The sequence below is a fragment of the Centruroides sculpturatus genome, unplaced genomic scaffold, assembly GCF_000671375.1.
Source record: "Centruroides sculpturatus isolate CEXI.00-Female unplaced genomic scaffold, Cexi_2.0 scaffold654, whole genome shotgun sequence".
NCBI lineage: Eukaryota > Metazoa > Arthropoda > Arachnida > Scorpiones > Buthidae > Centruroides > Centruroides sculpturatus.
In genome coordinates, this window is record NW_019384883.1 from 99,497 (window position 1) to 122,953 (window position 23,457).

Sequence of the window (23,457 nt, forward strand, 5' to 3'; positions counted from 1 at the left end):
TGATATTCGCGACGAATAAACAACATAAGAACTCCAGCTAAAGCGTGCATAAACACAAATAAAACGTAAACAAACCACAAAGATGGCGTAGGACAATTGCTCATCCTCGTGATGTCAATTGAAAACCTCTCTATAGTCTGAATGACGGGGAGGCGCGCCACAGAGCGAAATTGGTAATATTTTTGCTTCTAATTATTTGACATTGAAATTAAACACCAAAATAGACGCCATAAAGTTAATCTACACGAAAAAAGCTTTAAAGTGATGTATAAAACGTAGATGTAATTCATACGTAATACCTTAACGAACTGGAAATAGATTTTTGCCCTACCCTATTCTGTATATAATAAAGAACAGATAGATGTAGACAAGTCGCTGTCAGTAAGCTGGATAGCACACTGATTTCGGCTTCAAAGCAAATCACCGCAAAATGCAATTCACAAATATTTCCGCAAAAGATTTTATTGGTAACTTGCAATGTAATCAATGGGCACTTCATTAGACAGCACCCCAATAATTTAGTTAAAAAAATTAAATAGTAATACTAGAATATAAAATTTTATTTTTCTTTTTTTTTTTTTTTGAAATCTGTAAAGTAATAATCGAAGAGATTTTTAGTAATTTAAACCATCATATTCTTGAAACAGTGAAGCTATTTGAATGGAATAACTTCTCTGCCACCAGAGGGCGTCTGGTAATTTGAATATTAAAAGGAGTGAAAGGTCGGGGTTGGAATGGATTATTTGCCGGAGGAGGAAAGACGAATTGCACGAGTTTCGTAAAGTTAATTTATTAAATAATCACCGAAACGTTTGCAGATTAGAACTTGTATTCGTTTGTAAGTTTTTACAATAAAATCATAGAATTAGATTTATCATATAAAATTTTGCTGTTTTCAGACATTAAATCACCTGACTTATTTCGAAATATATTTCATTACAAATATTCAAAAACGTTTTCGATATTTGATGACATTACAACTAGAAAATTTCTAATTGTTATCTCATTTCTTTTTAGTGAATAAACAAAATAATGAGCGAGGAAAAAATATTTTGAAATTACTCGTAATTAAATTTGGCCAACTTTTTTTATCCTGGTTATAAATGGAAATTAAATGCAATTTGCAATTCGATTTTATATGATATTGCTTTATAGTGCACGCAAGAAAACGTTTTCACAAACTCCTTGGTGCATACTTTACATGTTAACATGTGCATATGTATAAAACGGTGCCAAGAAAAGTTTACCTACAGAATCAACCTCTACAACCAAGATTGTTTATACAATAAAAGTCACATTAATTCATCAATTTGATGATGTTTTGTTCTAATAAATTGACTTTCTTAATTAATATGCTGAAGTTTATCATCACATAAGGCAGTAATTCTGTAGAGTTGTCCCAAAATCCATATCTTTAATTTACTACTATCTATTTCTTAATAAAATTCAATTTTTGACTTCATTTCTTGATTTTATTATTATTTAATATTTATTTTTGTTGTAACTTTGTTAATGTATTTTTCATCAAAGAAATCTCCTTGCCAATTTTGCTGTAAGGACAAGGAAATTTTAAATAAGATATTAAGGTTTTTATTGAAAAAAATTTTTTGAGGCAATGTCACTGTATAATAATATATAAATCGTAATAATTTATGTGTACTGTGTATTAATACTGTGTAATAATTTATAAATCGGTGTTCTTTGCTTAGAAATTTCCAATTTGAATGTCCTTTTATATACTTTGAATAATTTTATTCAAAGTATATAAATTATATGTTACAAGTTAAAACTCTTTCAGCTGATTAAATTTATTTTTTATCAAGAATAACATTTATTGCATTTGATCATTATATATTAATTAGGAAACAATTTTATATTTGTGTTGACTTAATATGCTCTTACTAAGACATAACTATTAAGAATTTACTGCATATTTAAATTATATGCAAGAGATGTAAATTTATATATACTGTCAAAGTTGTAAAAACTGCAAATAATTTTAATAAATTAATCCAAAACGAAAGTATCCATTAAGACACTAGAATAAAGAATGTCTTTAGTTTTTGATAATTCAGTATCTGATATTTTAGATTGTTAACATAGTCACTTTGCACTTTCAAATTCATCCTAATGTGAATTCTTGTAATTGATTACAATAAATTAGAGTTGTAAGTCCATGGGGTCTAAAATAAATGAAACTATGTTTATGTACATTCATCTATTCATTCAATTTAGATGATTATTTTATTGTATTCTTATACAATCATGTTTTAATTTGTATTTCTTATTTTTATCTAAAACCTTTAATAGTGGTTTTGATTCAAGTAATTATATTTGGAAATAAATTTTCTTTATCATTTTGGAAATTTTATTTAAATCTGTTTTTAATTTAGAATTTATTTACTTTTATTATTTTTATACAAATCTGTCTCACCAGATGGTAATAACTTGCTGCCAAAACAATTTCATTCACCTTGATTTTCTATTTTTAAAAAATTCATAAAAAAAATATATATTTTTGGTACCTAATACATGTATTAGAATTAGTTTATAAATGCTACAAACTTTTCATTGAAATAATAATGAATTTTAATTTGTTTAAAAAAGAATGAGAATTTTTATTATCTGACATTAAATTTTCATTTTTTAGCTGAAATGATTTTTGTATGCTATGTTAAACACCAAGAATCAATTACCATGAAAACACAAACATTATGATTGTGGCTTCTGTGGATCAAAGGTGCACTAATTTTTTTTCTTTTTAAGCAAACTTTCTAAATGGTACTCTATATTCTGAACAGATTTCTTTTTCCAGAAATCATTTATCTGAAAAGACACCAAATTTAAATTTTATCATGAATGAAGAAAAGAAAGATGACAAAATTACAGAAAAGCAGGTAATTCAAGACTTTATTTATGTAGAGGAAAATTTTATTCATTATTGCACTTTATTGTAGTTATCAACTACCAAGAGAGTATTTTTATCAATGACTGCAGGTGCAGTAGCTGGAGCATTAGCTAAAACTGCAATTGCTCCATTAGATCGCACAAAAATAAATTTTCAGAGTAAGTTTTTTTCATAGTATACAGTTTATTTTTCAAATGGAATCATTACTTGTTGCCATTCTTTAGTACAAAAGATGCAGTTTTCTTTTCGTCAAGCAACATTATTTTTAATCGATTCTTATAAAAGCAATGGATTTGCTAGTCTTTGGCGTGGTAATTCGGCTACTATGGCTCGTATTATTCCATATGCTGCAATTCAATATTCGGCACATGAGCAGTGGAAATGGATATTAAAAGTTCACACTAATGAGGGAAGGTAAGATACATAATTTATTACTCAGTTATGTTTTTAAATGATTCACATCAAGTACTTTATTTTGAAAGAAAAGAGAATCCTGGAAAAACTTTTTTGGCTGGATCATTAGCAGGAATAACTTCGAGTACTTTCACTTATCCACTGGATTTGGCTAGAGCAAGATTAGCAGTAACTCAAAAGGAACAGTAAGCTAAACTGTTTTTAATTCAAGAAATTTAAATAAATGTGAAAATTTTATAAATTATTTTTCAGATATAACAGTCTGTTTCAAGTCTTTGTTAAAATCTGGCAACAAGAAGGTCCAATTCATTTGTATCGTGGTTATGCACCAACAATTATAGGTGTTATACCGTATGCTGGAACTAGTTTTTTCACTTATGAAACGTTAAAAAGATTACATTCAGGTATGTTCTTATATAATTCTTAATAACAAAATAGTGTAATATTTAGCCTAACATTCTTTTTACAGAATATTCCAATGGTGCACCACCCAATCCTTTCTATCGAATGATATTTGGTGCCATTGCAGGACTTCTTGGTCAGTCTAGTTCCTATCCATTGGATATAGTGAGACGACGCATGCAAACATCTCAAGTGACTGGAACGCCATACCGAACAATATTGGGAACACTAAAAAGGATAATCAGAGAAGAGGGCCTAATTGGTTTGTATAAAGGACTCAGTTTGAATTGGGTTAAAGGTCCAATAGCAGTTGGCATTAGTTTCACTACTTTTGATCTCCTCCTCAATTTATTTAAACAATTAGTATAAGTAATGTTTATTCTATTTACAAATAATGCAATAAGTATGTGTAAATAACCAATCAAACACTGTACATAGAAAATTATATATTGTTTTGAAGTAAAAATATGTATAGAAAGTATTTTAATAACTAAATTGTTATTGTAAAAATGTACAAAAAATATTTGTTTATTATTAACTCAAAACACTGCCAAAATTAGATTATGGTTATATTTTATCCAAAGTAATATTTTACTTTGGTAATAGTTTTACAATACTATTTTTGTAAATAGCAATTTAATAATGTTTGCAATGTTAATTTAACATGTGATCTTTGATTATTAAAAACAATACAAAAGAGTAAAATCATTTTTGAAGTTTTATTTCTGATTCTTAGCAAAGCAATGTACATAACAGACAACTGTACACATTTTTTAATATATGGCAGGAATAACACATTGCAATTCAAGGAAATTGCTATATAAAGATGCAGTTTTGTTTCTTACTACTGAAAAAACAAAATACATTTCTTGATTTCAATTAAAAATTGCTTTTTCAACTAAATAACAACAAAAATGGTACTTTTGAATTTTTATTTTTCAATTTCAGTTGTGCATTTGAAATTTGTTTATCTGTCAATTTTCTTACAAAACTTTAGTATTTGAGCTGCTTAAAAAAAATGGAATTGCACGCATTAGGCCACTTTGATCATGGAATGAGCACAAATTTTAATTCTTTGGAATGCTTTAAGATTATCACATACTGTGATACAATAAAATTTCTGGCAAATATCACATTTCTGGTGCGTGCCTATAATATGGCAAATATTTGAAAAATTTTTTATAAGTTTATATAAACAAATAAACAAACATACTTTTACTTCCAGCTAAGAATTGAAAGAAAATGAGCAAGCTAAAACTAGGACGGAAGCAACAGGTAATCTGATTGCAACGTTTATATTCTCTCTTAAATAGGAAGATTTCAACAATTTTATATTACAATGTTTACAGTTTATATATTAATAAATATATCACTAAACAAATAACATAGTCTGAAAGAACTAAATGGCACATTAAAGCATGAATTACAAGATGTAAAATGGCTTCTTAAAGGTAACAATGTAGGTAGGTAACACACTTGAAAGGAAGAACATCAACGTTGTGGATTTTGGAATGAAATATTTATATATTGATTTATATATATAATAAATATCTGAAATATTACCAGATTTTGCATCCAAAATTTAACATTGGCATTTAGTTGTACTTCAACTAAAATAGTAAAATTCTTCACAGTTGAAAAATTTTAAATTTAACTATCTATGCATTTTACAAATACTATATATATCACTCATATGTATGTGTATATTTTATATATATAAAACTAAGATCTTCTAATGGAGAATTATAAACAAAATGAGATAATTTAGACAGCTAAGCTATAGTTACTTTCATCACAAATGAATACTTTTCTCAATGAGATAACATAAATGTTCCTAAAATAATGGAAAAAAACACGTAGTTTTATTATTATAATTAAAGAAATTTTTAAAATTTAGATTATATTACTTACCTCTAAAAATAAGCATCTTGATTTTTCTCTTCATCAAACCTTTAAAATAATAACTTTCATTTATAATTTCAAGTATTGCTAAAATTGCAATTTATAATAAATTGTTTACAAGTCCCCAATTATATAGAATGTGAGCCTTAATTAAATATGAGATCTTAATCTTATCTAAAATTTCTCTAGTCAAAATTTTAGAATATAAAACTATCTGCTCTCATTAATTAATTTTATGAAAACATTAAATTATATTTAACTCAAAACAATAAAATACTAGACACACATTCTCCAATATCTATTTAAAAAACACTCACTTTTTAACAATATCTGGAATGCTAACATGATCCATTGGAATTAAATCTGATAATTCTTGAAGACTGTTGATAAAACGTAACTTTCTACTAAACTTGGAACTTTAAAAAAGTAAAGTTTGTATCATTTGTTTTTCTGACCAGCATTATAGAAAATTTAACAGATTTACCTTATGAATGGTCTTGTCATTATGACTATAGTTTTTAACCAAAATGTTGGGTGGACAAGATACAATCCTTTTAGATTTTTCCTGAGTCTGAAAATTAAAAAAGTAGTCAATATTTTTTATGAATGAAAAGAAATGATTATTTTAACATCACCTTCTGTCAATCATCTGATAGCAACGCTTCAACCATCCAAAACTTGGCATGTTACTACGTCGTGTAGCACCGTGAAAATATATTAAAATATAATCTTCAGCAACAAGCTGATCCAGAGTTGTCAGCACATATCTAGAGATGAGAAAATTAATTTTTAAAATAGTGAAAAAAATTTTTTCCCAATATAATTAAAAAATTCTTACAAGAATAAATTATCCATCACGTAATCATAATCATGACGGCTTCTATCAGGTAAGTAACAAGCTCCAAAAACTATAATGGCATGTCTATCTGGACCAAAGTAACCTACATAGAAATATATAGTATTTTTTATTTTTAGAATATGAATGTCTTATTTTATATTTTAATCTTATAGTATATACCTCCATGTGATAAAACTTTTTTATAAGGTTCTATCACTTTCATATCAATTTTTCGTTCTGAACCACCTACAAAACATGTTTTCCAGTTTCTTTCTTCAATAATTTCTTCTGTAGCAGATAATTCGGGAATAGGATCACTTCCGGAATAACCATTACCTATTTAAAATAATTTTAAAAAGTTTGCACTCTATATTTATAATGATTTATTATAGCACTTTTTAATATTTACTACCTAATGTAAAATCATCTAAATCATCTGGTGTATCAATATCATCTGGAGTGACCAAATCATCTACTGGTGAAAACATGTCAACGTCACTCTTGTTACTTAATGAGGAAAGAGACTTTTGGTCTTCGTCTCTCATGTCAGAACTGAGGACGTCAGGATTGACAGTTATCTTTCTCCTTCGTGTGGTAGAACAATTTGTATTTAATGTTGTGGGACGATCTACAAATATAGATAATTACAAAACAGTTAAACCATTTCATTAAATAAATTTTATACTAAATATTCACTTGCCACATTTCAATTGGTGCTCTTTATCTGACAATGAGATGACAGCAATAGTGGAAGTGTCATCTTCATCTTCATCATCATCAGTAATACCCTGAATACATCAAAATCATAAACAATAAAATTCTGAACAATATTTAAAGTTAAAAATGTACCTGTGCTTCTCTACTCCTGCGTTTCAGTAGTTTTAGATGTTGAGGACTATCGGGAAAATCAACCGTTTCTGCTAGGTAGTGAGCAGCTATTAGAGGATCATTGCCATCAAAATTATTTAACGGTCTGAATTTGTTTTTATTTTGACGATTGTCTGACTGTTCTTTTTCTGTTCCACTATTTAATACAACAAAAACCAAATTATTTTAAATATAATAGTTATTTTAATTATTTCTTATTCTATTTTTTTACCTGTCTTTAAATGTATCCGAGTCATCTGGTGAAATGTTTCCCGAATTAATCCCAGCATCGATTTCAGCTTTATCTTTAATAAGATCTGATTTAACTGTTAAACTAAAAATAAAATTATGTAATCAGTTAACAACAGAATTAATACTTTCTAAGTAAAAATATTTTCTCTAATTATTATTACCTCATTTTGACAAATTATAATATTTTTTAATACACTTAAGAACACAGAAGAAATGTTTCCTTTTCAAAACAGTTTTAATCTAGCAGGCAAATTTCTAAAGAACTGTAAGAGCAGTTTTCTATAAAATCTATATTCTACAAACATACAAGTAAGGAAAGGAGATTTTGTTTTCTAAGGTTTTGATTGTATTTGCATTTATTTACAAAAATTTGAATTTATCTAAAATTTTTTACCGTTTCAGATGAGAAACTTCCATAACGTATTTTAATTAGCAATGCATTGAGCAACTAATTAGACTACTTTCATTACGAAAATTTAAATAAAACACGGATTAGAAACCATAAAAAACAGCGAAGAATATTATCTGATCTCCGCAACTGCGCATATTCTATTTAACAATCACATTCCTTTAATCGGGGTCGACGTGATCAATAAAGAATTCAGTTTAAGGGCGTTCAATTCTTCGCGTTATTCCATAAATTTGGCATAAATCGGCGGATTTTATACCCCAACACGTGGAAAAATTGCAATCTGCGCAATTTCAAATTCCTTCGAGCGAAAACATTTATTGTAGATTCTATCGAACGACCACGCAAGCGTAATACAAATCAAAGGAATAAACAAGATGTTGTCATGGTTACAGACGTCTCAGCTGTTGTTTCTCTTTCTTCTCTGCTCTCAATTTTACCCACTCCAATCAAAAATATAAAAATAATAAAATAAACTCCTTTATTTCCTGTATTCGGAAATTTTAATTTCTGTACAAATACGTAGAAATATTATTTCAAACAGAAATTACGCGACCGTTTCGTAATTATTAAGCATTAAGAACTGAATATTTACCGTTTTTCGCACGTAAATTCCGAAAATTTTCAAATTAATTCACGGAAAATTAACATATCGGACTCGGTAAACAGAAACTGTTTACAAACCAAAAAGCAAGAAATATATAGCAACCAGGAAAATCGATATACTACACGAATTCTACACATCATTAAAGGCAAATTAGGAAAATCCGTAGGATGCGGAAGATCTAATTGAAACATAACAATGCAAATAGCATCACTATCGCAGAAAACGGATACGGAACGGCGCTTTTAAATTAAAAACGTACAGCGAATGAAACGGCAGGTAGGACCAACGGTAATTTAATCAGCTGTATCGACTAAAAAAATCGAGGCCAACGAAACATCTGAGCAAATGAGAATAAAAAGACAGATTAAGAGAGGAGAAAATATTTAAAAAAAAATCAATTTTCGGAAAGATAATAACTGAAAATGGCGTTGCGTAACCGCCAAGTAAATGGCCCTATAAATGCAATTTTAAACGTCAATTGTCGTACCTTTGGATATTGTGTGTCGGTATAATCATGATTTCGGACTGCATCGATGGCATGTCAATCCTTCGACGGATCTTTTGCGATTCTCCACGAATCTGGATGACGGACTTGACTGAGAAGTGGCACTTCTAACTACTGAGACTGCGTCGATCGATACGAACTGCTGCAGTCGATTTTTCTCCTCTCGATCAGTGTACGGTGAATATTTTTATTGCGGGGGCGCTACTACAGAGCGAGCTGATTGTATACGTTTTATATATGATACTATTCCTCCCCCCTTATTCCCCATTACCTCGTATATGGTTATTTATATAATATCTGTTGTATAAACTAATTAGCTAACTCGCATTCTACTATTACCAATTATAAACAAATAATATTTACAAAAATTAATACATTTGTAACATATACATATATTTTACCAAAAAATATATTTTCCTTTTTTTTCCTATGTAGATCTAATATCCTGAAAATTCAAATAAGATCTCATTTTAAAACATTAGAGATTTTAACTCAGATCTATGCATTTTGTGAAGAACTATAAAATATTTTGAATTCATTCTGAACTTTTATAATACTAAAGTTTATGGCTTATTAAAACAAATAGGAAAAATTATTCAAACGGCATTTTTCTTCTTAAATTTTGGATTATTTTCTGATTAAAATAATAATAAAAACTTTAAAATGTTTTATATCCTATTTAAATGAGCAATTTTTTGAATTTGTTGATATTTAAAACTTGTAAAGGGAATGTAATATCTTTTTAATATCCTTCTGATAAACTATAATTAACTGTTATTATTTGCATTATAAATAGCAAATTGAAAACTGAGTAATTCGTAAAAAACTTTATCTGTATATATATATATTAATGCAGATATTTATTATTGTATAAAAATTACTAACAAAAAATTTTTTTCNTAATTAATTCTTTTCCATTAGATGATTCTGAGTAACCAGAATCTTCAATATTTTCTTGTTTCTTTAATTTAGATTCTTCTAAAAATTGATTAAGAATATCTTTCTTTCCTTGTAGCTGTTCAAAAATTACTCTTGATTCTGAATTTTGTTCTGCAGGACATTTCATTGAAATATTAATCTCACTGTTTTTTGGTGTAAATGGAATGCTCTTTGCAGCTGAAAAATCTGAATCACCATCAAATCCTCCAAGTTTACTTCTTTTTTCCTCTATCTTTGCAATCATATCTCTATTATTAAAGCTAGGTAAAGTGAGAGGATCGGAATCCTGTTCATAAGAATCTTCTACATAACTATTTTGAGGAGTATAGGGACAAGAATTTTGATTTGAGGAACTTTGAGAACTGACTGGATCTCCAGTAACATCCAGAAGATATGAAGTACCATTTTTTATATTTCCTTCTTTAGAAAGGCTATTTGAAGACACAAGTTTCTTATTCTCCTCATCTGTAATAAAATCTATCATCATTAATTGCATAATAAAAAAATAAATATTTAATTATTTTAAATATTTATTATTTTTCTTACAGAAATATTTATAGTTTATTTTTCTAAAGGTTCGTATCATTATAAATTTATAAAGGAAATTTTCAAAGTTTTCAGGTAAAAGATGACTAAAATAATAATTTTGCATATCTGTTATTTTTTTAATCATCTTTGTTATTTGTAGTTTGTCATGTTTGTTATTTATCATTGAAAATAATTTATGTATGTAGATAAAATCACAATTACTAGAATTTTCCCAAATATTCTGAGTGAATTAGCCATTATATTCTGCATAATTATTCAATCAAGTTTTCAATGTAATATTCAATGAAGTAAATAGTTTTAATTGGTATCAAACTATCTTTAATTTTCAGTATTTTGGGACTAATACATTGTAGTTTCCAAAAATTTCTATTTTAAATACATTCATTTTGATATTCCTATCATTTTCAGCTGCAATTTTTGAAACTTGAAAATTTAACAAATATTTCTTAACTGTAAAATAAAACAGAACAAACTTATATCAATATAATAGATAAGTACTGTACACATACTATATAAGTGAAAACTGAGCACAATTTATTAGACATTCTTTGCATAANTTAGAGGATCATTGCCATCAAAATTATTTAACGGTCTGAATTTGTTTTTATTTTGACGATTGTCTGACTGTTCTTTTTCTGTTCCACTATTTAATACAACAAAAACCAAATTATTTTAAATATTTATTATTGTTAAATAAATTCTCAAAAAATTTACAACTTTCCCATTTTTAAATCATATTTCCTGAATGTTTTAAAAATTTCCTTATTTTTATTTAGATAAGAATTTCATTTGTCTTTTTGATATTCTAGAAGAAGTGTATCCATATTTTCTATTGTATCATTTCTCTAATTTTGTGATTTTGTCAAAGAAAAAATTATTCTTGAGAACTCTCAAAATAGGAAATTTATATAACAGTTTTTATTAATTGTAGGAAAAATAAGAAATATTTTATCCATTAACAATTAACAACAACTAACCATAACCATCAAAAACAAAAAAAAAATATATATATAAATAAAACAACACTGATAATGTATACTATTTCTTTTAAAAACAACTCTCATAATTACACCAAATCAGTTATTCTTGACAATTGCAAACTAATCATTGAAGTGGTTTGTTTGCAATTGAGAATGAAAATCTGTATCCTGAAACTTGGCAGATTGTCATATTCAATATCATATAAAATATATAGATAGAAAAATATAACATGAAAAATATTGCAAAAAACTTCAGCAGTTATGTTTGATAAAGAAGCATCATTGTCCTACCTTGTGAAAAATTGTTATACTTGCAATTCAAAATCAAGATGTAATAAAATCACAGAACATATTTTAAAAGATATAACAACTGCTGATGACAACAGAAAGTGAAGATACATGACTAGTTCAGACAATACAATCTATCATATTAGTTTAAATACTCTTTACTTAAACTTAAAAAATATACAAAAACATGACAAAGTATAAAACTCATTCATCAGAAATAGTTTGCAAAGCTACACAATCCTGTCCTAGGCAAATCCCTATAAAAAAAACTCTTGAATATAATTTTAGAGAATAAAACATAAGCAATAAAAGAATAAAGCAATTTCTACTGATAAAAAAATTCTTTAATGGATCAGCAATTATACTGACTAAAAAAAATTAAGAAAATACAAAACAATTAATTGATATAATTATGCTCAACATAAATATTTTGTAGAACAAGTATACAAGGATGATTGTCAGATACATCCTTCTGACCTTCTGTATATTGAAATCATAATTCAATACAAATGGATAAAGAGATTAAAGTCTTTATTATCTTCTCTATCACTGGTTCATTCTTAGAAATGCATTACATATTATACATTAAAATATAAAAACACTGGACTTAAAGTGTATTTAAATTAAGCTATAAAATTTAGCAATTTTAAACACTTGCTATATAGTAAAAACTATCATAAATTCAACACAGCAATAACTTGCTACTAATGCATGAAAAAAAATCTTTGTTTCTTCAAAAGTTATCTAATATTTAGCAATTGTCTGACATTGACAAATCTTAGAATTCAGATCTGGTGAGAAGATCAATGAAATTATTAATATGAAACCTGACCTTCCTTAATCTCAAGAACAGAGTTAGATAGACGAAAGTCAAGACCAGACATGGAAATTATAAGAGAAAAGGACCAGATTATCTTATATGAATTTTGATTCATACCTCAAACTATGTTATTTCAATACAAAAATTCCCCCCTGAACAGAGTCAGATATATAACCAGCATGACTATTGCTAACAGGAAAAATATGATGTAGAGGGCAAAGCACTACTAAACTCCACACAAGCAAGTGCTATGTGCTACCTGTCGCAGTAATGGTGTAATGGTGCATCTATTTCACACTATATCATTGTCGCAGTAATTCAGTGAATATAATATATATTTTAAAAAATTATATCCTTTTTTTGTAAGAATTATATTTAGTTAATTATTTTGTTAACTTTTTTTGTCAATAGATGACACTATGTGTAAATCAGAAAATCAACTGTAAATAAAAATTAATTGCTTTATAGAAATACAATCGATATTTTGGGGTGAGATGTATGACATGATCTAAGTTAGAAGTATTTGAATGTAACTACTGAGTTTTGTAGCAATTGGTCAAATGGCCTACTCCTAGGCCATTTGACCTACTGGATTGACACAATGGGATGGTTGGTTGTTGAGGCAGGAGGCTGACATATCCAAGTCAATCCATCCCTGAAAAATTCTGAGCAAATCTACACTTGAATTCAGATCCTCAAAGCAGCAGCGTAGAATTTATTGCCTTGACCATCTGGCCATGTATGCTTGAAATTAAAAGCTTATAATCATCACTGTCTCGAACAAACAGTTAATGCATGAAGTGATATCATTGATAATCACATACTCCTTTAAATAACAGTTGTTATTTATTGCTGAAAGAAATTGGACTGCAATTTTTAAATTGTAGACCTATACATTCCTATTGTCATTTGTCTGTTTGTCCTTTGTTAATTTTGTGAACAGAGATTAGATACGGATTAGATAGACAACAAAGGATTAGACAGATGAAAATCAAGACCATATATGGAAAGCTTAGAGGTCAGAGATTTGATTAACTATATACAAACTTCCAGTCTGGACTGGAAGTGATGTAATTTTTTAAAATTAAAAGGTGATTAATCTGGCATTGTGACAATGTCACAATAAATAAATTCTTGTTTTTTATTGCATTGTATGTATAATCAAAGTCTTTTCCATAAATTCCTGAACTGTGTCACAGTATTCCAATATGCCTGACACATTTCTTTGTTTTATTAGAAAACTGCACAGATTTTACATCATGTTGACTACATCAGAAATAGTAATCATAATTTAATCTTTACTTCAAATATTGCAATGTGGATTATTTTAATTATTATGAATAATTATACAAAAATGACACTACAAACTAAATCAACAATTATGACTAAAATTTGTATTGCAAGATTAATGTCAAAACATTATTGACAGTAAAAGAAAAATTTATTTATAGATTTCATTATAATAATCACTTTCACTTCATCTCATACAAGGTTAAACTTTTATTTTGTTAAACTAAAATTTACATTACTGTGATTTGTTCAACTGAAGTATTTTTATGTTAAATAAATTACACTTCACGCCAACTTTGGAATATATAATAACTACATTTTTTACACATCTTAATTTTTATGTTAAGATGCATAATACATTGGCAAAGAACTGAAAATATATTGAAAATTTCATTATATTGTCATTCATTAAAATAACATTTTATTATAATTACAGTATATTCCAATAAACATAATTTTTTTCAAATCAAATTAACTAAAGTTATAAAAGATAAAAAACCTTATTTGAATTTTGGATAGTTTAAAATTTGTATCAAATAAAATTAATGATAGCATATTTTCTTAATAAGATAATTTTTTAAATACCTGTATTTTTAACAGAACATATATTTGACATATTCTTTATAACATCTTTAATGAAAGGAAGAACATATTTCCTTGTTAATGATACATTTCCTTGATGATATCCTTTTAAATTAGGAATATTAAAATTTAAATTTGTTAACTGAAGACTTGATTCAGATTCTAAAGCTTTACATATCTGGAAAATAAAGAATTTTTCCCCCTTTAAATTATTAAGACCAAAAAATTCTGCTAATAATAAAATAATATAATCCAAAAAATTAAATATAAGAAAGTATCTTTAAAATATCATAACTATTATGGCTTCATAACTTAAACTTTACTATAAAAAATTTTAATAACTTTTATACATTACATTAATTTGTAATAAATAATACAATTGTTCAAATGTTTAAGTTAATAAAAGATTGTAATACATAACTCATAACTGGGTTAATATCAATTTACATCAATAAAGTTTTAGATTATGATTATATTTAATTATTTGAATTATTCTTAGCAATGATAACTTTTTATAATTAGTGTTACAAAATATTATATTATTAATAATAATTTTGTTATCGCAATGAAATATTCAATAGTAAATTCAAAAATAAAATTTCTAATGATAGAATTTGAAAAGTAGACTTTTAAAATATTAGAACACTTACTTGTGTATGAAGATCATGTAGTTCAGAATAAACAGCAATTTCTCTTGTTATGTGCATAGTTTTCTTATCAATATTCAAACTCATTACTATTAAGACACTATAATTATTATCTCTGTAGAACTTTGATAAACTAAGTTCTAAATCAAATTTTTTATTAAATGTCTGAAATTAAAAAAATCAGTTTTAAAGTGTATTACAGAATAGTTTAATATAAAATAACAAAAAATACAAATAATAAAATTCAGCACTATAATATAAATTAAAACACCAGAACAATAATTACAGTTAAAATTTACAAATTAAGAAGAAACAATAAATTATAGCAAATGTATCTTCCTGACTGTTGTCTTTATTTTGAGATGGAAAATGGCTGAATATAAAGTTTGGCTCAGCTATAGCTGTTTTCAGACTGCATTATCCTATTCCAAATTGTAAAAGGGGCCAAATTGTAAAGTTTATCTCTAGTGTTTTTTCTAAATTTATTAATTTTAATTATTTTATAATAGATTGTCATATAAAAGCAATTCATGTTTGAATATATTATATTCTTAATTTAGATGCAAACATAGTTCTAGAATTTAAGTATTTGAAATTTGAATTGCACAGAAAACAAAATGGATTCATCTTTAAAGTAATGAAGTATATAATTGTTGAACAGTTAGGCTTTAAAAACAAGAACTAATTAATTTATTTATTTAATGAAATTAAGACTATTGCATTAGCTTTGATACTAGAAAGCAATTTAAATCCTGATTATAGGACTGAAACAACTTTCTGTAAATGAGTAGGAAAGCCATTATATAACAGGAATTTTAATTTTAATTTAGGAATTTTAATCTAAAATTTGTGGAGATGTATAAAAATCTGAGAAAAATCTTTTTGCAGGACACAAAATAACTTCTTAGCAATACACCATATAAGGATTGTGATGATCAAGCAGTATGCACCTGCACAATAACTCATACAACATGGATGCTTCACTGTTGAATTGCACCATGGAGGTGCTACGAAGTGTCATTTTTTTTTTATGGTCAGAGAAAGTAAAATCTGTTGAAATTTATAGGGGAATGACAGTTCAGTATGTGGACAATTGTTTGAGTCAGGAAAGACTGTATGAATGGGTGGAAAGATTTAAAATCAAAAGACAAAACATCAGTGATGAACACTGGAATGGAAGACTAGTTTGAGTGGCATGTCAATGGCCCTATATTAGTGTACTTTCAGGAAAAGGATCAAACTGTGACTAATGCTCAATATAATATTCTGATGAACAAGTTAAATTAACTTTTATACTAACTAAATGGAGAAAGGATTTTTCATGTTTTTAAAAATGTAGTTTATTTTCAGAATCTGACAGCATCTATTGACAGCAGTATGTAAATTGTTTTTGGTAGTTTTCCTTTTAAATGAATAATCAAAATTATTTTATTTATTAACATTATTAATAATCAGTAAATAAATAATTAAAATTACAGTCAAATCTTGGTTTTTGAACATAATCCATTCCTAAAAGTTATTTGAAAACCAATTTGTTCTAAAACCAAAACAAATTTTCCCATATGAAACAATATAAAATAGATTAATCTATTCCTGACCCCCCAAAATAAACACTTTCTTTAATTTTTAGATGTATTTCATGCATAAAAATGCCTACAAATGCAATGTAATATTATTTTTAAAAATATTAAATATTAATATTATAATATACAATATTATAATAATAAATTCTTGTTTTATAATTTGACTTAAGCATCAAATTCGTGGATGCCAATTATATTACTTGAATGTCAATTAACAAGGTTTTTCTTAATTAATTTGATTTAAATTCAACTGCAGGGCATACTGAAAAATGGTAGTAGTATCTTTCCCACATGCACATTAAAATCTAATTTATATAGCAACATCATCAATGATTCATGTCATGACAGTTAATGATATAAGGTGAACTCGGCACCACTAACTTCTAAATCAATAGTTTTGTCATTGATTGGTTACATCATTGGCTTAATATAGGAAGTTTAGATAATTGACCATCTGTGTTTTTTTAATCTGTGGCTCTTGCTTGGTTGCTGAACAAGCTCTTGCTGAGTACCTTGTTCAGCAACCAAGATATCATATGGCAACAGGAGCAAATATGAATTCAAAATTCTGTTTGTAAACTGTTTGTTTGAAAAGTGAGTCATTTAAAAACTGAGGTTTGACTGTATTAATAAAATAATATNATAATAATTTTGTTATCGCAATGAAATATTCAATAGTAAATTCAAAAATAAAATTTCTAATGATAGAATTTGAAAAGTAGACTTTTAAAATATTAGAACACTTACTTGTGTATGAAGATCATGTAGTTCAGAATAAACAGCAATTTCTCTTGTTATGTGCATAGTTTTCTTATCAATATTCAAACTCATTACTATTAAGACACTATAATTATTATCTCTGTAGAACTTTGATAAACTAAGTTCTAAATCAAATTTTTTATTAAATGTCTGAAATTAAAAAAATCAGTTTTAAAGTGTATTACAGAATAGTTTAATATAAAATAACAAAAAATACAAATAATAAAATTCAGCACTATAATATAAATTAAAACACCAGAACAATAATTACAGTTAAAATTTACAAATTAAGAAGAAACAATAAATTATAGCAAATGTATCTTCCTGACTGTTGTCTTTATTTTGAGATGGAAAATGGCTGAATATAAAGTTTGGCTCAGCTATAGCTGTTTTCAGACTGCATTATCCTATTCCAAATTGTAAAAGGGGCCAAATTGTAAAGTTTATCTCTAGTGTTTTTTCTAAATTTATTAATTTTAATTATTTTATAATAGATTGTCATATAAAAGCAATTCATGTTTGAATATATTATATTCTTAATTTAGATGCAAACATAGTTCTAGAATTTAAGTATTTGAAATTTGAATTGCACAGAAAACAAAATGGATTCATCTTTAAAGTAATGAAGTATATAATTGTTGAACAGTTAGGCTTTAAAAACAAGAACTAATTAATTTATTTATTTAATGAAATTAAGACTATTGCATTAGCTTTGATACTAGAAAGCAATTTAAATCCTGATTATAGGACTGAAACAACTTTCTGTAAATGAGTAGGAAAGCCATTATATAACAGGAATTTTAATTTTAATTTAGGAATTTTAATCTAAAATTTGTGGAGATGTATAAAAATCTGAGAAAAATCTTTTTGCAGGACACAAAATAACTTCTTAGCAATACACCATATAAGGATTGTGATGATCAAGCAGTATGCACCTGCACAATAACTCATACAACATGGATGCTTCACTGTTGAATTGCACCATGGAGGTGCTACGAAGTGTCATTTTTTTTTTATGGTCAGAGAAAGTAAAATCTGTTGAAATTTATAGGGGAATGACAGTTCAGTATGTGGACAATTGTTTGAGTCAGGAAAGACTGTATGAATGGGTGGAAAGATTTAAAATCAAAAGACAAAACATCAGTGATGAACACTGGAATGGAAGACTAGTTTGAGTGGCATGTCAATGGCCCTATATTAGTGTACTTTCAGGAAAAGGATCAAACTGTGACTAATGCTCAATATAATATTCTGATGAACAAGTTAAATTAACTTTTATACTAACTAAATGGAGAAAGGATTTTTCATGTTTTTAAAAATGTAGTTTATTTTCAGAATCTGACAGCATCTATTGACAGCAGTATGTAAATTGTTTTTGGTAGTTTTCCTTTTAAATGAATAATCAAAATTATTTTATTTATTAACATTATTAATAATCAGTAAATAAATAATTAAAATTACAGTCAAATCTTGGTTTTTGAACATAATCCATTCCTAAAAGTTATTTGAAAACCAATTTGTTCTAAAACCAAAACAAATTTTTCCATAAGAAACAATATAAAATGGATTAATCTATTTCNTTATTTAAAAAAACACAGGCAAGAGCTAATTTTTGCATATTTCTCCATAAAAATTAATTATATATCAAATAACAATAATAATTTTTTTTGGATGGTCATCCTAAAAAATATTAGACTGAGAAGAGGTTAAAGACATTCAAGTTTAGACAAAGAAAAAAACTGTTTATGATTTTTGTAATTACAAATTAGAATAAGCACATAACCTGCTTTCAAATTGACTTAAATATAGATAATTCATGAGTTGTTTTCATGAGTTGGAAATTATAGTAGTAATAAACTATATATTGAAAAATATTTATTTAAAAATAAATCATATAATTACACTTAAAAGAGAAGGAACAGCACTTATTCCTATTTTGATGTTATCATGTAAAATATTTTTCAAATCTTTTCGAAGTATATCTTCTGCAGTGAGAGCTGTATTTTAAAATTAAAGAAATATATTAAAAGAATGAAAAGTATTAAAAATAATATAGTATTACTTTATAATTTTACATGATTGGTCATATTTTGCAGAATGTAAAACTTCAAATACTTCTTCTTTACTGACACCATCTAAGAATACTTCCAGTTTTTCTGCAATATCTCTGTCTTTAGAAGTAGCAATTTGAGCAGCTTTGTTGAAACAAAATGTGTCTAAAATAATTGAACCTAAAGAAGTAAAAAAGATTAGCATATATATTATAAGAATATGCAATAATTAAATTTTAGTTTTTCATATGTTACATATAAAAACAAACTTCAACATGATTGATTAAATTATAATAAAACTGAAAAATTTTATTGTTTTAATTATTATTATTAAAAATAAAAAATAAAAATAAAAAATAATTTAAATAATTAACAATTATGTTAATTTCTAAAATAATAAACTATATACTTAATTTATGCCATAACTTTTCCAATTTCTTGTGTTTTTGTGATATGCAGTTCAATTCCTCAATGATTGTAGATTATCTATAATTGTAACAGTAGTACTTTCTTTTTCTTTTTGAAATCCTAGGTTATACTACAATTTAGAATAGTTTTTCCTTCATTCTTTAATTATGATATTTGAGCAGAGCATAAGCAAAACTCTTCATAAGACAAAGTGTTTTATTTGTGACTGAAGTGTAAGGCAACCACAACCACTAAACATAATTTTTTTGCAATTATATACAACACTGATGTGGCAAAACCAGAATTTCAGAATTCAATCTATGGGCTGAGATACTCAAGTTCAAAGTTTACAATGTAAAGTCTGTGGGCCAATTGCAAATTGTGAATTTAAAGCAACCACATGACTACTAAACACAATTTTTCCAAATATGTACTGTACAACTTAGCAAGGCTGATGTAAAAAGCTGAAATTTTGAAATTTGATCTATTGGGTGAGATATTTGAAGTCAAAGTTTACTATGTAAAGTCTATGGGCTGACTGCTGGTTTTAAGCTGGTTGCACTCTCACATGTCAATTTAATTTCCAACTGCTGTCAATTTACATTGATCTCTATGATAATTTTTAAAAATTTTTATAACAGGCATTTAACATGCACAACCTGTGTTTGCACACGTTTAACTGATTGTTGGAGTTGATAGAATGCTGGGCACAGATATGAATATTTTAACCTTCAATCAGACACAACTGATCTAAAAGGCACACACTTCCCTTCTTCATTTTATTTCATACCCTTGCTTCTCATGGACAGAGCTAGTTCTGCCATTAAGTAGCTACCTTCTTCAGTGGCTAAAGTTGTCAAAGTGCTAGGCACATTGCTCCTGGCTGTGCATAACTACTTAAGGTATTCACAAAATATCTTCTTTGAAATCAATTATTTTACTTATTTGATTAATAAATAATGTATATCATGCAATATTCATAATAACATGACTACTTTTTTCCTGGCTTGTCAGAAACATTACACCTGAACATGAAATTAATTTCTTTATTATATTGTTGCAGGTTTTCTACTTGAAATGGCTAAGAAATTTATAAGCTAAGTTATGTGGCAGTATGCCTTATTGTCTGTTTTTGTCCTCTTGTTCTTCTAACAATCTTCCCTGCTCTTTGTTCTTTCCATGATCTAGAACTTTATAATTTTTTTAATTATTCTTTCTTGGAGGTGAGGACCACTTCCTAAAATTCACCATCATATTTGATGTTACCTGTGGGCATATGAAGCAAAGGAAGGTCACTTTTTGGGTGGTGCTCAAACAGAGAAGACCATGAAAGGAGAGAGACATTACAGTGTCGTTGCCTGAGAGACAGGTGAGACTATAAATTTAAGTGGAAACTTTGAAATTTCTGAGCTGAAGTTATTGTGTTAGAGCTGGCATTTAAGCTTGAAGTGTCTGAATGTGCAACAAACTTTTAGGATAAAATATACAAGAAAACTCTCAAGAACCAAGGGAAAGGAAGATAGAAGCAAGTATTTTGCATTTAAGAAGCTCACACATGGTATTCACAGTAACAGAAAGACCCAGATATTCCTTCCTATCCTATCCACTGTCTTTGCTACTTCTCATTACCTATTTTCAATTTTCTTTTATTAGAGTAAGTATAGCATTAAGGGTTAGTTTTAGGAAAATTATTATTGTAATAATTATTGTTGTTTATAATATTGAATTATTGTGATTGCAATTCAGTATGATGTGGCCATTTTACTTTTGTAATTGTTCTGCCAACGATCTGGTTTAGGGTTACTGCTGAAGTGACCATCCTAGAGTTAGCTTCCTTTACTGAACCTGTACATAGTTATATCATGCAAAAATAAATTGCGTTTTTAACATCTACTGTGCATGTTTCTTTTTCTTGGATGTTTGTCTTAGTATGCTAACAAAAACCCTTTTATATCTCACACTAACCAAGCCTAAAATAATAAATTTAAAAATAACAAAGCCTTTAGAAATAATAAATTATTTAGAAGGAAATGATGATAACTTGAATGAAGATTTGGAAGAAGATAGTGATATTGCATCAGAAAATTAGGTTGAAAAATATGAAGATTATTCTGAAACTAAGCAAGACAGTGAAGAGACTGACAAAGAGAAGGATTCAATTTTAGGTACTAATTTTTTCAGAAAGGATAAAATTACCAAATGGTGTGATAAGCCACTGCTGGGAAGAGTAAGGAGACCTCATAACCTACTTCTACCCCTTCATCTTCCTGGAATTATAGGAAATGCTAAGCTGGCAAAAACTGCAGTAAAGTGTTGGAATAATTTATTTACTGATAATATCTTGAAAATTAAGGTTAGATATACCAATCAGCACATAGACAGCATAAAAGACAAATTTTCTTGAGAAAGAGATATAAAGAATACTAATAAGATGCTCCACAAAAGTATAGAACTACTGCAAATTTACTATATGAAGGTTAGGAATTACACATATGATGTAGCTACCTTTCTTATATTATTCAGGATTTATAAAAACATAATTTGTCAAAACTCATAGTTTCCTATATCGCAGCAAACAGCAGAAATTGTGAAAAACTGATTTTAAGCATCACAAAATTATAGAATTGACTAGTAAATGAATGCAAAAAGCATTAAATACTACAAAATAGTTTAATTTAGTAGTTTATTTGTGCACCTCCTTTACTAATAACATCAAAAATGCATTTTGGCATGCTATTAGCAAGGTTTTTTAAGATCAATGCCTCAAGGGAGTTCCAAGCAGCTGTTTTAAGTGCTTACATTGAACACTTAAAACAATCAATTGCTTGCTTTAAGTGTTCAACGTCAGCATACTGACAATTTTGGTCATAAATTCAGTCAATCTGCCACACGTTTTCTATATAGTTGCAATCAGGAGAACGAACTGGCTAATCCATTTATTTTCAAACCACTGTTTCGTATCTTGTGATGCATGGTTAGATGCATGTACTGTTGGAAAATAACAAGAATTCTTCTGAATCTACGTTTTTATGGCAGCAATTTGTTCTCCAGAATTTGATAGTCAGAGACAAGTAACAAATGCCAAATCCAATTTTCCCAATGAAGAAGAAACACCCCAAACCATAACACTTCCACCACTGAAGTTTCTTCGCAAAAAGTACTTGGGCTCTTTTCATAAATCACACCAATAGAATGCTAAATCATCTGGCCCATCCAAGTTAAATTTGTTTTTGGTACCAAAAGATTACCTATATGACAAAAAGATTGTTATTTCTTATCTCATATTAGCAAGATAGATCTAAACAAAACAAAAACTTATATTATTCCATTGAGTGGCCATATTTTTCCTAGCAAAATTGAGCCAGGCAGCTTTGTGCTCAGGTTTAAGAGCAGAGGCACTTCTCATTTGAGACCGAACAATGTTGTTGCTGTGTAAAACTCTTTGAGTGGTTTCATG

The 23,457-nt window shown here is 27.3% G+C and overlaps 2 protein-coding genes across 2 annotated transcripts; one reads left to right on the forward strand and one right to left on the reverse strand.

Moving 5' to 3' along the window:
- The first annotated feature begins 700 nt into the window (after positions 1 to 700).
- LOC111631062 (mitochondrial coenzyme A transporter SLC25A42-like) lies at positions 701 to 4,587 on the forward strand. Its single transcript, XM_023375256.1, has 8 exons — positions 701 to 838; positions 2,651 to 2,740; positions 2,816 to 2,897; positions 2,958 to 3,066; positions 3,133 to 3,322; positions 3,391 to 3,507; positions 3,575 to 3,726; positions 3,792 to 4,587. Exons 2-8 carry the CDS (start codon positions 2,715 to 2,717, stop codon positions 4,091 to 4,093), a joined length of 978 nt encoding a protein of 325 aa, XP_023231024.1. The 5' UTR covers positions 701 to 838; positions 2,651 to 2,714; the 3' UTR covers positions 4,094 to 4,587.
- A 1,352-nt stretch (positions 4,588 to 5,939) lies between these two features.
- LOC111631061 lies at positions 5,940 to 19,767 on the reverse strand. Its single transcript, XM_023375255.1, has 14 exons — positions 19,617 to 19,767; positions 19,444 to 19,538; positions 17,530 to 17,691; positions 14,556 to 14,730; positions 10,005 to 10,508; positions 7,564 to 7,669; positions 7,314 to 7,488; positions 7,165 to 7,252; positions 6,877 to 7,092; positions 6,645 to 6,800; positions 6,465 to 6,567; positions 6,262 to 6,393; positions 6,111 to 6,197; positions 5,940 to 6,042 (listed from the first exon to the last, which is right to left on the reverse strand). The coding sequence occupies exons 3-14, from the start codon at positions 17,611 to 17,613 to the stop codon at positions 5,940 to 5,942; spliced, it is 1,929 nt and encodes a 642-aa protein (XP_023231023.1). The 5' UTR covers positions 17,614 to 17,691; positions 19,444 to 19,538; positions 19,617 to 19,767.
- Positions 19,768 to 23,457: the final 3,690 nt, after the last annotated feature.

What these genes read in the sequence shown, in the direction of transcription:
- LOC111631061 (XM_023375255.1), bottom strand. Translation starts at nt 17,613, where the DNA reads ATGAGTTTGAATATTGATAAGAAAACTATGCACATAACAAGAGAAATT. An exon ending in TACATGATCTTCATACACAA is followed by an intron (nt 14,731 to 17,529) that starts GTAAGTGTTCTA and finishes TTTATTTTCCAG; the next exon opens with ATATGTAAAGCTTTAGAATC. An exon ending in GTGATGGATAATTTATTCTT is followed by an intron (nt 6,394 to 6,464) that starts GTAAGAATTTTT and finishes TCTCATCTCTAG; the next exon opens with ATATGTGCTGACAACTCTGG.
- LOC111631062 (XM_023375256.1), top strand. Translation starts at nt 2,715, where the DNA reads ATGATTGTGGCTTCTGTGGATCAAAG. An exon ending in ACAAAATTACAGAAAAGCAG is followed by an intron (nt 2,898 to 2,957) that starts GTAATTCAAGAC and finishes ACTTTATTGTAG; the next exon opens with TTATCAACTACCAAGAGAGT. An exon ending in GTTCACACTAATGAGGGAAG is followed by an intron (nt 3,323 to 3,390) that starts GTAAGATACATA and finishes TTATTTTGAAAG; the next exon opens with AAAAGAGAATCCTGGAAAAA.